The 14,395-nt window shown below is 39.2% G+C and overlaps 1 protein-coding gene across 1 annotated transcript; it reads right to left on the bottom strand.

The window, feature by feature from the left end:
- Window positions 1-4,503: 4,503 nt before the first annotated feature.
- LOC131127383 (homeobox protein engrailed-2b) lies at window positions 4,504-9,389 on the bottom strand. Its single transcript, XM_058069473.2, has 2 exons — window positions 8,692-9,389; window positions 4,504-6,529 (listed from the first exon to the last, which is right to left on the bottom strand). Exons 1-2 carry the CDS (start codon window positions 9,110-9,112, stop codon window positions 6,213-6,215), a joined length of 738 nt encoding a protein of 245 aa, XP_057925456.2. The 5' UTR covers window positions 9,113-9,389; the 3' UTR covers window positions 4,504-6,212.
- Between the last annotated feature and the right edge of the window lie 5,006 nt (window positions 9,390-14,395).

Genomic DNA, 14,395 nt, shown 5'->3' with positions numbered 1-14,395 from the left:
TCAAATAACTATTAAAAATGAATAAATACAGTATTTACTGTATTTTGGATAATTAACAAACATTAAAACTAATACACATTTTAATAATTATTTTATTAATAATAATAATAATAATAATGAGTGTGAATGGTTGTTTGTCTATACGTGCCCTGTGATTGGCTGGCCACCAGTCCAGGGTGGACCCCGCCTCTCACCCGAAGACAGCTGGGATAGGCTCCAGCACCGAATGAATAATAATAATAATAATAATAATAATTTATTAATAATTTATTAATTTAATTTTAATTTTTTTAATTGCATGAAAAATAAAATAATGAATTATTCCAAAATGGTTTACATTAATTAAAAAACATTTAATGTCTAAAAATGGATGTTGTATAATGTAAATAAATAAGATTAATACATTAGATTATGTTTTTGTATATCTTTGCATTCTAGCCTATGTGATGGGACTACAAACATGGAGTTATGTAATCATGGATATCAGGAGTCATGTTTTTGTCAAATATGACCAATGTTATTGTTAGCTTTGTGGCACATCTGGACTTGGACTCGTGTCCTTCAGCACCTTCCCAACATAGCCTGACACTGGCTAGAATATGAATGTGGGTGGAGGAGGTTGGTGGAGATGCCCTGCCATTGGCTGGCTCCCGGTCCAGCACTAGCATGACCTATGACCCCAGGCATAGAAAGCGGATGGACGGTAAACATGGCGGCATATTTGTAATATACTATTACGTCGCTACAATTGTTGAATAACTTTAAAACAGGGGTCTCAAACTCAATTTACTTGGGGGCCACTGAAGCTAGGGTCTGGGTGAGACTGGGCCGCATCAGGTTTTCAAAAAAAAAACAAAAAACGCATTTATTAAAAACAGAAAAATTAATAAACTTTGCTTTTGTTCCGATTTTCTAGAAGAAAAGCTCTGATAAAACATTCCACTGTTCTCAAATATCTTATTTTATTTTTCTACACAAAATAAGATGAAAAATAAATAAACAAATCAAGAATAAAGAAAATCAATCAATCAGTAATAAATAAATAAATATTATAATAATAATAAAACGGCAAATAATAAAAACTTAAGAAACCACATATAGTTGGTGGGTAGACAAATTATTTTTTTCAGATTAAAATGAACAAAGCATTATTAGAGCCCTGTAGACATGACAAAACACGACTATAGTCACATTTATACTCTTTTTATTTACAACATATTGCGCAACTGCAGGGTCTTGAGACACATGCTAACTCGCAAACTAGAGAGCTAGCGACCTAAACGGTAGCCTTCAAGTTATTTCCTTTAAGACATAGACATAGACATAGACTCCCTTTATTGTCATTGCACAAAAACACAGTAGTGAAATTGCCAACTATTTAAACTTAAATAGCCAAAAACTTACCACTTCCGCACGGATAGGGAGGATAACTATTAACAGTTATTTAACCTTTAACATGAACATTAATCAAACGTAATCATTTTTTCTGGGTACATGATACCATACAGCATCCATATAAAACTTGCGCGGGCCGCACTAACATTAAACTTTCATATCAAGGCGGGGGGCCTCAAACTAGTGTCCTGCGGGCCACATTTGGCTCGTTGTTTACCTCTCCATCATGATATTGAGCCATAAATACAAAGTAAAGTAAATATAACAAAGTTTTTACTTCCCGTTTGTCGAGATCCTCAAATGATTTGTTGATTTTGCCTTTTTAATTTGTTGAGCATGAAAATAAAAAAAAAAAACAACACAATTTTTACTTTAAACAATTCAGCAATATATGAATACAATGTTAAAATATTACTTTTCCATTGAATATAATGAAAGAAAAGCAAATATATTTCAATGTGTCAAAGCCCTGCTGCGTTCAAGGACTGATTCCTTAACTTTATAGACGAATGTTAGTGAAAATAAACACAGACGTCTGACACAAAGGAACCAAAATTTAAAAAAGTATTGATCAGATACTGTTGCTATTGGGATGATCCGCCCACCTCTACGTCCATATTTGAAAATCGCCATCCCGGCCACGGTTTTCCGTTTAACATTAAAATTTCATATCAAGGCGGGGGCCTCAAACTAGTGTCCTGCGGGCCCCATTTGGCCCACGGGCCGCATGTTTGAGACCACTGCTTTAAAAGGAGCTTTATTGGCTTCTCTGATACAAGGCACTTTGTGGAGGCCGCATCCTGGGTTGATCACATGACAACTAAAATGTCCCCCCCCCCCTCTTCGGGTTCTTTTTGGATTTTGGGGTCGTCTTCCAGCCAACATGAGAAAGTCGTTTTTGAGACAAAGTGTGATGTTTGTATCCTTGCAGTATAAAGTTTGGTGACTGAGCTGTGGCATTAACTTGTATTCTAACAAGATTAAAATATATTTGTCCTGGAGATTAGCATAGCTAAGTGTCCCTCTCTTGGCTTTCGGGGCGGCTAGCAGGCTTTGATCAGTGTAGCGCAGCCAGGCCAGGCTTGGCCCGCTCATCCAAAGCCTGGCTGTGAAATTGCTCTGATGTCATCCCCCCCATTCTCCACCTCCTCCGCTTTCAGGCCCGTAATGATATTTCCGCCACAAAGCCCCGTCTCCTTCATTCCGTATGGCCACTTTGACTAGGTAGCGTTTTAGAGAAGTAAATGACTCAGTAGGGGGAAGGGATGCCTCGTCTTTAGTCGTCCGTGACACAGAGGATGTCAGTACTTTGCTTATTTTCTTTTCGTTTGTTTGCCCTTTGCCTTTTACTCGAGCAGAGGTTGGAAAAGCCAGAACCGGACCTGTTGCTTGTGTGTCCCAAGTCAAATGGCGGCCTGAGGCAAGGTGACCCGTGTGTAGTCACGACTCCGGTGTCGTGCAAGTTCATAGTTCTCATGGACTATAGTTCAAAGTTCAGTTCCCACGGTGTAAATAGGAATAGTTCACGTTCATAGTTCAGCATTCCAATTTTTAACTACTTCAAAGTTCACTTTTTTTAGGACGACTGATGTTCGAATCCATCAGCACCTGAAACTATTCACTGTTGACGATGATGTAGTGTCCGAGTGGAATTAGAACCATTCATTCATTCATTTCTACCGCTTATGCTCACGAGGGTCGAGGAGCCTATCCCAAATGTACACCCTGAACTGGTGGTCAGCCAATCACAGGGCACATATAGACAAACAACCATTCACACTCACATTCATACCTATGGACAATTTGGAGTCGCTAATTAACCTAGCATGTTTTTAGAATGTGGGAGGAAACCGGAGTAAACCCACGCATGGACGGGGAAAACATGCAAACTCCACACAGAGATGCCCGAGGGGGGAATCGAACTTGGGTCTCCTAGCTGTGTAGCCTGCGCGCTAACCTATCGGACGAATTAGAACCATATAGAACATAAAATTGTTCATTTTTTTCATAGTGTTGTTTCATGCAGTTAGTTAAAGCGTAGCTACGTATCTGGAAGTCCTCGGGAGCGCTTGGGAGAGTGACCAATCCCAGCGGAGTGGGCGTAGCTAGAGGAGGGCCGGGGGTGGAGTACATTAAACGTGTATACGAATGTTACCTTCCAGGAACATGGTGAATAATTGATCCACCCATAGAATTGTTTATATTGAGTTATGGACTCCTGTAGAGCAGCTACACACAATAACCAGTGAGGAAAGCTTTCTAGATCTTCCACAATATGCACCTATTCCAGCAGGATGTCCTCTGGATGTTACCTTCCAGGAACAATGTGAATAATTGATCCACCCGTAGAAATGTTTGTATTAAGTTATGGACTCCTGTAGAGCAGCTACACACAATAACCAGTGAGGAAAGCTTTCTAGATCTTCCACAATATGCACCTATTCCAGCAGGATTTCCTCGGCTTTCCAAAACGGTCTGTTTTCATTTAATTTATTCCTCTCACGGCCAGCTTTCGGGCACACCTACTCCACTGTGATTGGTCACGCTCCTGAGGACTTCCAGACGACTGCCAAACCCCACTTTTTAATTTTTTCTGGGTATAGAAGTCGATACTGAAGGGTTGGGTGCTTCTGGCAGATCATGGAGACCCCTGACTTAACGTGAACTCAGAGTGGTAACGTAGGTCCCAAAACAGTCCATAGTTTTATCTTGCTGGTCAGGAATCTGATACTCCAACCACTTCTTCTTGATGCTGGCCTCTTTTGGCAAGTTAGTCTTCCTCAAAACGTAAAAAAACAAATCCTGGAAGCCATTGCTCCGTGAAAACGGTGAAATCTGACACAAACAGCAGGGGCTTTCAAGACTACAGTTTGTACCTGGGCACACCTAATCAGGAAGTCCGGCTCACTGTGACATCACACTTTCAGGGCTCACGTCCACATGCTAACATCAGTATGTGAAAGTCCGGCATTGTTGAACACGGCAATACGACATTCCAACTACATTCATAAGTCAGAAAAGTAGAAAAGGTCCTTTTTAAGATAATAAATATTTAGAAAATTATCTTTTTTTTTTTTTTAACAACAATTACTCACATTTTTTATGGTGGAGAAAGTGTGAAAGTGAGTAAGTGATTTCCTGTTGCTTTCATGTCAGTTGAGAGTCCGCACTGAGGACCTTCCCCCAGCTTTTGTTCTTCCGCAAGTCACTGATCCAGTCAGGGAACGTTGGGCCTGACTTCCTCCGACAAGCCTTCAAGAAAAGAAAGTCCTTTTTCCCTTTCTAACACATTCTATTACAGGGAGAATGACGTGTGTGTGTGTGTGTGTGTATTTTTGTTACATTTTCAGCAGGCAAGTAAATCAATATGAGAGAGTTTTCATGATTTTTCTCAAATCATGTTACATTTGATGCTAGCGATCATGTTATCTTTGCTTTCTAAATAAGGATTTGGACTCTAGTTTCAAACTGGGATGTGATTTTTCACATAGAAGGAACACTCAACTCTAGAGAGTGTAAAAAAGTATTTTTTATGAATGATTTTTTTATGTTTGATCATTCCAAATTGCCTCAAATTTGCCTCATATCAGGCATCATTGACTCATCAACCCAAAGTAGCATAAAATAAACTCCACACCATCACTTTCTGTTTTTTTTATTATTCTCCCACCATCATAAACGTTACATATGAAGCATAAATAAAAACAATCCAATGACTGAATCAGTGACTATTTTTTTATTATGTTTTGAAAGAAAATTCCCAATAGCCGAATAGAAAAGCATCTATTTACACCGTTTTAAGGCAAGTGTTTGTACGTCAACACTTAAGACAAATCAGCCAAAAAAAAAAAAAAGCAAAGAGTCACAATAAGACCAGCATTTGGCTTGGATCTTCATGACATGGACCCAACAAAAGGCCTTGGAGAGCTTGCATCCGTATGGCTATAGAGTGTATTTATTGTGTGAGTGACCTACATGAGATCATATAGGTCCATAAGGTCAGGGAAATATTCCCTGGAAGCTTTTTTTTATTGCTGATGTTTTAAAGGGGGGGGTCCACTAAAATTTTCATTTTCCTTGGAAGTGGTTCCACGTTAAATATTCTTCAAAGGCTAAAAGAAGTTCTTTTTCATTTGCATCAACATTTCATATTTTTGCTCTTTTTTTAAGGGAGTTTTTGACCACCGGGCCACATTTTGGACACCCCCCCACCCCACACAACCAATTAAACTTCAAATAGCGCCCCCCACATTCAATGAACAACTTTTGTAGAACTGCTTGGGGGGGTGAAAATATCTAACAATACATCTTAATAACAGAGTCATTTCATTTGGGACCACAAACGGCCCCCGGGCTGCACTTTGGACACCCCTGGTGTACATCTAGGCACCCTTAGAAGGCTGTAGTAGGCTCGGTTTACAGATAAACACTCAGACCTGAAGGTAAACAGTCCTTACGCTGCACTAAATGCAACAAAAGTCAATTCTTTGGACTTCAGCATAGTTGTCTCAATGACTGGCGTGAATCAGGCTAGCTTAGCGCCAGATTGTTGTTTCCTGTTCCTCTCCCTGACGCGGTTAGCACTTTAGCAAAACAACAATAGTGTTAGCATCCTTCTGGCTTAATTCGTCTGAATGTCATTAAGATGGCGACCGACGGATTCAAGCATGTTCATTTTGGGCAATGTACTTAAATTCCTATTCTCTGCCCTGGCATTTGAACGCATCGCCTGTCAAGCCCTGAGGATATGTCGCTTCCACACACACACACATACACACACACATGTCAAAATAGCCTGTAGTTGAAGTATTGTATTTTTAATTGTCACTGTCTGACTTTGCGTCCTTGGTTGCGTGGTTGTAGAGTCCTTGCGCCATCAGCTGCGCCGCCAGCGAGTTTTTATCCACGGTGGCCTTCTTGATTTTTGCTCTTTTGTTCTGGAACCAAATTTTAATCTGAGATTCGTTGAGGCCGAGATCCCGGGCCAGGTTTTTCCTGCGCTGCTCGGTCAGGTACCGGTTGCTCTGGAACTCGTTTCGGAGTCTATGGAGTTGCTCCGCCGTGAAGGCCGTCCGGGGCCGCTTGTCGTCTTTCGTCGGAGTCCGAGTCGTTTTGGGTTTACGGGATCTGGGCCCTTGGGGGTCGAGAAGGAGGAATTAGTCCCACAAAAAAAATTTCCGCATTAAAAGGCCATTTTCTTCTTTAATTTGATACGTTATTACACAAAGTGTTCAAACGGTCTATTCTTTCACTGGCACAAAAATAAAAGCATGGGGGAATCGGTCTTTGATCGATTTAGTGCTAGTGATCGATTTAGTGATCAACTTAATAGATCAACTATATTTATACATATATCACCACTATATTTATCACCAAAAATACATTGATTAGAGAACTTTTAAATTGGATGATATTTAGAACAGTTATTTATTCGATTTTCCTCTGCATGTAAACATGTTATTGTATGTTTTCCTGCTTTTCTACCCTATTTTCTTCTTCTCTGAACCTTTCCTGCCTGGAGGCCAGCATGCATCAGGTGTCTCCTTGTAGTTCCTTCATTCTTCCTTCAAGTCTAATCTGTTAGTATTGAAGTATTTTGCTTATAGGTGAATATTATAGGAAATACATGCTAAGCATATCCGGGTATTTATTTATGAATCGGTTATTATAGTCCGAACACAGGCTCCACGTCGACTCAAAAGGGGAGAAAGTCCTGCATTTGGAGATGGGGGGTGGGGCCAGAACGGATGGAGGAGGAGGAGGAGGAGGAGGGGGGAGCCAGGCGCCTCGTTGCCTCTCTGTTGCCATAGCAACCACAACATTTTGGATGACAAACTCCTCTTTTAGTGTCATGGGTTATATTTGGAGGCTTCCGGTATGAGCAGTGTGTGTGTGTGTGTGTGTGTGTGTGTAGCGTATAAAGTTTGCACTGAAAGTGCAAAATTAGCACACTATCGGCACGTGCATGCACCTTAAACATTAAAACCGCAATACTCGTTCTAGTCTTATTAGTCCTTAATGATTCTCCATCAAAGCCCCCCCCCCAAAAAAAAATGATACAACATGTGTAATAAATAGTACTTTGTGTTGATCTGAGACTTTGTGGGACATAAGTACATTGATAAAAATAGGACTTATCACCCCCCCCCCCACACACACACACAAAAGAAAAGTACAAAAACAAGCAAAATAAATAACGTCATAAATGTTTCTTTCGTTTCAGAAATTGCCCTTTTAAAGTAGCTTGGATGTATCCGGCTCAGGTGAAATAAATAAAAAGATGAAATTGATTTTAAAAAAGCACATAAAGGTCGTATAGGGACACATTTACGACAAAAAAGTGAAATATTTAATTTTAAACGCTTGCTTTTCTTGGATTCACGTCGAAGTCCTTTCTTTTTAGGCTGCCTCCTTTGTCAAAAATATGCTAATGAAATATTAACAAAGAAGAGTCGCGGGAACAATGGCGTTAAACTTCACTTCATTTGGTATTTTTTCCTCTTAAATCGTTTCTTTTTTTAATGCATCTTATTTAAACACCTTTTTCCCAGCGTAGTTTATATGTACTTTTTAATATTTAAACCATTTTCACCTCCAAGTGCGGCCATTACTGGGATAATGTAGTACTTTACAAGTTTAAAAGTAATGGATGAAATATGATGGATGAAAGATGAAGGATGATAAATGAAGATGATATTAGTAACCAAAGTGCAATGATTGCTTTGTGGTGTGTTACCTGTCTATTAAGGTGGGGGTTGGTGGGGGGGGGTTGGGGGGCAAAGTCTAAACTCGTTTTTTAAAGGGCAAGAGAAAATGTTAGTAAGATTTTTGGTGGAGTTGTAAAAGTTTCCTAAAACGTTTGGATTGAAATGACGCAATGAAAGCGGAATCTTATTTTCTTTGTATGCAATATTAGCGCCTTTTTTCTTCACACTATTGTTTAGTTACATCAGAGGGGGTGCAAAATGCAGACCGGGGGCCCTCTGCGCCCCGCAGCTGGGTTTTTTTTGGCCTAACAATACAATGAAACAAAAAAAGTACAAAAAAGTGGAAAAAGAAGACGAACAATAATAATAGTAATAATAATAAGAGTAATAATGAGCTCAGCTTTAAAAGTAAACTTCAATAAGACGACATATTTACCACATTAGTAGTGGAGGGGGTTATTAAAAAGGAGCGAAATAAAAATATTTATACATAATATGCGGAATTTGGGTCAATTTTTCGGGCTGGGGGTTAATAAAAGTTTGTTTTTATTCGTTCTAGTTTATGCAAATATGTATAGGAATAACTGACCTGAGGACGGGCGGTCCGAGTAGCGAGTACAATAAACCCAGGCCGGCCAGAGCATCTGTCTCCCGGCGTCAGGTGCAGCGCCGGCCGGGGGCCCACGCTCCTCTCCCCGGATCGTCTCCGCCACGTCGCCGCCGATCAGGTCACTTTTCCGGCCGTCCGAATGCTTCTCATCGGACGAGTCCGAAAAATCATTCGCTTGTAAATCTTGATTATCGGGCTTGGGTTCGTCTGTTCTGGCGTCGTCCCCCTCCCGGACCGGAGGCACACCTTTTCTCTTCCGGCCGAAATCCGGTCTTAAAATGTCGTCAATGTAGAAGTTGGTGATCCGGTGGGACTGCTGGTTGCCAGGTGGCTGCAAAAGAGGCAGGATGGCCCGGTTGGACTCTTCGCCAGCTTCGTCTGGCCGTCGTTGAGCCTCCATGACGGTGACAAGCTTTTTTTTTTTAGTCAAATCCGATTGAATGAAACGTTTTGACTGTTGATAAAAGAAAAATAGCACTCCGCTTAAAAAGACGATTTTTACTACTTGGATGGTATTTAGTCCAAAAACGCAGCGGTTTTTGATGAAGAAAAATCATTTCATCGCATCTGTGTTCGTTTCCACCACCAATTACAGTAATTATTTGGCTAATTAGTTGTGGTTTTAATTTCTCCGGATCCCCCCCGCACACAATTTCCGCTGCTCTCAATACTAAAGTGTTCGGATTCGGACGATGCTGAAATACTTTGACTGGGCATTGCCTTCTTATTTCTGATTGGCTGAGAGTCCGCCTACTATGCCGCTGTCGGACACGTGCCTGCCACCAATGGGGGCTCAAAACGGACGTCACGTGACGTTACCGGAATTCCCTAGAGGCGTGCGTGTGCTACCTTCACGTGAACCCCCCAAAACATGGAAAATACTGCTTTTCTCTCGATACTTTTATCGAAACAAAACTTGGATATTTAGCTGACGAAGACAAGTTGACATGTTGGAATAGGATTGCAGGGGTTTATTACTGTATAATAAATATAACGTACAATGACAAAAGACCACAATGGAACAATGGAACTGTCTAAATGTACATACTATATACATGCTCCAAAAAACAACACGTATTCAATTAATCATTCATACACACAACATAAATAAGATTTCATATCATACATGATTTCAAAAATAAAATAAACATAATATAAATGAAGTATGTACAAGTATGAAAATAAATACAATGCAATGATGTAAATTAAAATATATTCATTCACAAAAAGGAAGAAAATATGCATTGATATTATTGATGTATATTTTATTGTATTTTTAAAGTCATTGTTTAATATATGCACTTTGCATAATTATGAATTGATAATGACTTCAAATTAATAATACTGTATTAAATATTGTTACTGTATAGTTTAAACATGTTTAGCTAAAAAGTCCATTCAAAAAACGAAATAAATAAAAACGTTCAAAGTAACACATTGAATTTGAAATCATAATAATAATAATAGCATTAATAATAATAATAATAATAGGATAAAGCGGGTTGATGGGGAGTTGGATTCTTTAAAACCACCTTTCGCTACGCCACTGCACCTCCATGCCTTCCATTTGCGCATATTTCATTGCGTGAGAAAGTGCGTGTGTTTGAAGAAAGAAATTCATCATGAATTAGATATATGATTAGATATTACTAGTAGATATTACACTTATTGGCCTTTAACGTCTTTCATGTACAAAATGTATCAAAGCCCCCCCCCCCCCTCTTCCTGTCATTCAATGGAAGCAGGCCTGGCTGGAAAAAGTTTGGACACCCTCCAGGACACCCACCAGAGTGTCCAAAGGGTGGGGGGTGGGGGGCAGTTTTTTATAAAATGACATTCTGTTTTGTTGTAAAAAAAAAAAAACAAAAAAAAAACACATATGGCAGCCTTTAACAATGACCTTTGAACTCAGCACATCCAGTGTCATATACAGACATTATTGTTTTTATTTCAAGATATTTATGTCTTATTTCATCTATGAACTGGTGGATATTTGGTATAATGTATATAAGACATAATACTTATGATGTCATATTTGTAATAAAAATGATTTGAATGAATTCATTCATAACCAAATGAAAACTTTTGTCCAATATTGTAATAAATAAATGCCAATAATGCATTAATTTGTATACATGTAATGTATATATTATATACAATTATTTAGTACTTTGAATTTAATGCCAAATGTTTACTATATATGTGTATTTATATTATTGCTTTATTATTATTATTATTATTACTTTTGATTCCTGTTGTTTAAACTATTAACTATTTATTATTACTTTATTTAATTTTAATTTCATTGTTAGGATTATTGTTTATATTTTAATTAAATATAATACTATTTTAATTGAATATATTCATTTTTATATACGTATTTGTATTATACCTCATATGTAGATTTATTATTCTGACACTTTTCACTTGATTGTATTCATGAATTGTGTATTGTATTAATGTGTTATTGAAATGTAAATTATTTTTGAATGTTTAGTAATGGTATAAAACTAGTTGATGCATTTTTTGTCACCGTAAGTCCAGAAAGGACAGAAAAACCAAGAAAAAGACAGCAGCTTTTTACCTTCAAGGTGATTGGAGGATGAGTTTGCATGTCAACAAATCCTTTGAAATATACTTTCTGTGTGTTTTAGGCATCTACCACCAGAAACAAACTGATGATGAGTTCAGGTGACTCATCATCCACCAGCCAAAATGGTCTCATATGCTTTCCATCCTGAGGCTTGGGATTGACTGTGAAGATCAGCGTTGTGCTTTGTGCCGGGTTGAATGCGACATTGTGTCGCTGCCCAGATGTGAGATGAGCCCACAGACAAAGCAGAGGTCAGCTGGGAGCGTCGGCTTCCTGTCTGCCCACAAAAAGCTCCCCAGAGCGGGAGGAGGGATGGAGGAGAGGTGAGGGGACACTTCCTCTTCCACTTGCTGCGTCACAGTGGAAGGTTGAGGGCAACGCGGCCGTCACTTCAACACAAGTTTGTGCTGTGAAAATTCATTTGATGGACCAATATGGTTTCAATGTGGGTTATGATATTATATTTATACATCTCAGCTCTGTGGTATAGGTGCTATATGCTAATCCGAACTTGATTGGTTCTACTTCTTCTTATGATTATGATTAGCATCATTATTACATTCTGTTAGAAAGCAGCCACAATGTTTACGTTTTTATGTTTCACCAACAGCATTTAAGATTTCCTACTCTATTTGCCCCGTCATTGAACACACCATAGAGTCATCCTTATTAATCCCAATACTTCATTTCAGTGAATGATTATGTGAGCTGGTGTTGATATGAAAAATACAGGACAAAAGGTTTTAGCAAAGCAAGGCAATATTTTTATATGATTTCCAAAATTAGGTCTACATAAAATGGTAAAAAATGAACAACAACTTTACAACCAATATGGTTTTAATGTGGGTTATGATATTATATCTATACATCTCAGCTCTGTGGTATAGGTGCTATATGCTAATCCGAAGTTGATTGGTTCTAATTTTTCTTATGATTCTCATTCATATTATTATGATTAGCATCATTATTACATTCTGTTAGAAAGCAGCCACAATGTTTACGTTTTTATGTTTCACCAACAGCATTTAAGATTTCCTACTTTATTGGCCCTGTCATTGAACACACCATAGAGTCCACATGTCATCCTTATTGTACGTGACCCATACTTATCCCAATACTTCATTTCAGTGAATGATTTTGTGAGCTAGTGTTGATATGAAAAATACCGGACAAAAGGTTTTTTGCAAAGCAAGGCAATATTTTTATATGAATTCCAAAATGATATAATAATATAATAATATATAATCAATATGGCAGTATCAACAACACAGATCACACATACAAAGTCATGTGAAAAATATCAATCCTCACTGATACCACTCTTGGTAATCATTGCTATTCATGCTAATATAGCATGTTGCTTTGTTACATTTGATATATTGATTGGTTGTATTGATAATTCCTATATGAATGATTTTGATGATGATTATGAATGAATGATTCTCGTTTTTCCCCAAGTAGATTCCCGTCTGAGGACATGTGGGGTGTATATATATATATATATATATATATATATATATATATATATATATATATATATAATGTGTTTATAATAATAATGTGCTCATTATAATTAATGAGCACAAAACACATATCTGTTTCTCTGACAGACCCGCGTTGAGGCTTGTTACTACCACTTCCTGCTGTAATCCTCACTATCGCCATGCTGCATGGATAAACGCGGCGTGGAAGCAGCCGGCAGGCCCGACTGCTGGGCCTCCTCGGCTCCAACGGTGCTTGGCAGCCTGGATGGCTGCTGGCCCTGCATGAGTTCACAGTAGCTGGGGCTGACAAAGGGGAGGTTTTGCTCCACTGCTTTTTCAGTCTGAAAAGGCCTCTCAAACGCTGCCTTCTATAGGAAAAGCAGGATGAGCCACACACGGGAGAGGGGGGGTGGGGGGGGGGTTCCATAAGCCAAACTTTCTCCAGCGTGGGCCGCATACTCAAAGCATGTGGGGGCCATTTTGATGTTTTTTTTAAATTTGGTAAACAAGTTAATCAAGCGATTTGCCAATGCTAACATGTTTCAAGAATAAAGCTTCTAATTATGGGCCTGCAAAGCTAACTATTATTACTTATACTTGATTTTTATTAGGCTGCATGGCGGTCTAGTGGTTAGCCAGGAGTTCAATTCCACCCTCGGCAATCTCTGTGTGGAGTTTGCATGTTCTCCCTGTGCATGCGTGGGTTTTCTCCGGGTACTCCGGTTTCCTCCCACATTCCAAAAACATGCTAGCTTCATTGACCACTCCAAATTGTCCTTATGTGAGTGTGAATGGTTGTTTGTCTATATGTGCCCTGGGATTGGCTGGCAACCAGTCCAGGGTGGACCCCGCCTCTTTCCCGAAGACAGCTGGGATAGGCTCAAGCACCTCCGCAACCCTCATGAGGATAAGCGGGAGAAAATGAATGAATTAATAATTTGTATTATATAGAAAAGCCTACATGTTATTCACTGGAAAGATCGTGCTAGTAGGAAGTTGGCGTTTAAGCAACATTTTTTGTCACCATGGTGACAAAGTTGAAAACAGGCCACTTGATTAGAAACCTTGTCTCCAGTCTCGCAAAGAACCCCAACATCTGTTATATGACAGGATATGTCTTCATGGGGGGGACCCTATTTATATGTGCTAAGATTGTGTGTAACCATGGCGACATCATTGGTGACCAGAATTGCAAGCTGCCATGTTATGAGCAAGTTCATACAACATGCTAACAACCTGCAAGGCCAATGCTGGGCCAGATCTCAGCAGCAGTCAGTCCTGTTAAGTCAATTCAAAGCAAGTCAAGTCAAAGCAAGTCAGTCCCGTCAAGTCAAGTCAGTCCTGTCAAGTCATGTCAAGTGAAGTCATGTCAAGACAGTCCCTTCAGGTCAGTCAAGTCAAGTCAAGTCAGTCCCGTCAAATCAAGTCAAAGCCAAAGCAAGTCAAGTCAAGTCAAGTCAAGTCAAGTCAAGTCCCGTCAAGTCAAGCCAAAGCCAAAGCAAGTCAAGTCAAGTCAAGTCAAGTCAAGTCAAGTCAAGTCAAGTCAAGTCAATTCCATTTCCATAGCCCTTAATCACAGAAGGGCTTCAAAGGGCTTTACAAAGAC

The sequence above is a fragment of the Doryrhamphus excisus genome, linkage group LG11 (assembly GCF_037039965.1).
Source record: "Doryrhamphus excisus strain RoL-2023G ecotype Guam linkage group LG11, RoL_Dexc_Guam_v1.1, whole genome shotgun sequence".
In the NCBI taxonomy this organism is placed as follows: Eukaryota; Metazoa; Chordata; class Actinopteri; order Syngnathiformes; family Syngnathidae; genus Doryrhamphus; species Doryrhamphus excisus.
This window is presented reverse-complemented; position numbering and strand designations above follow the sequence as displayed.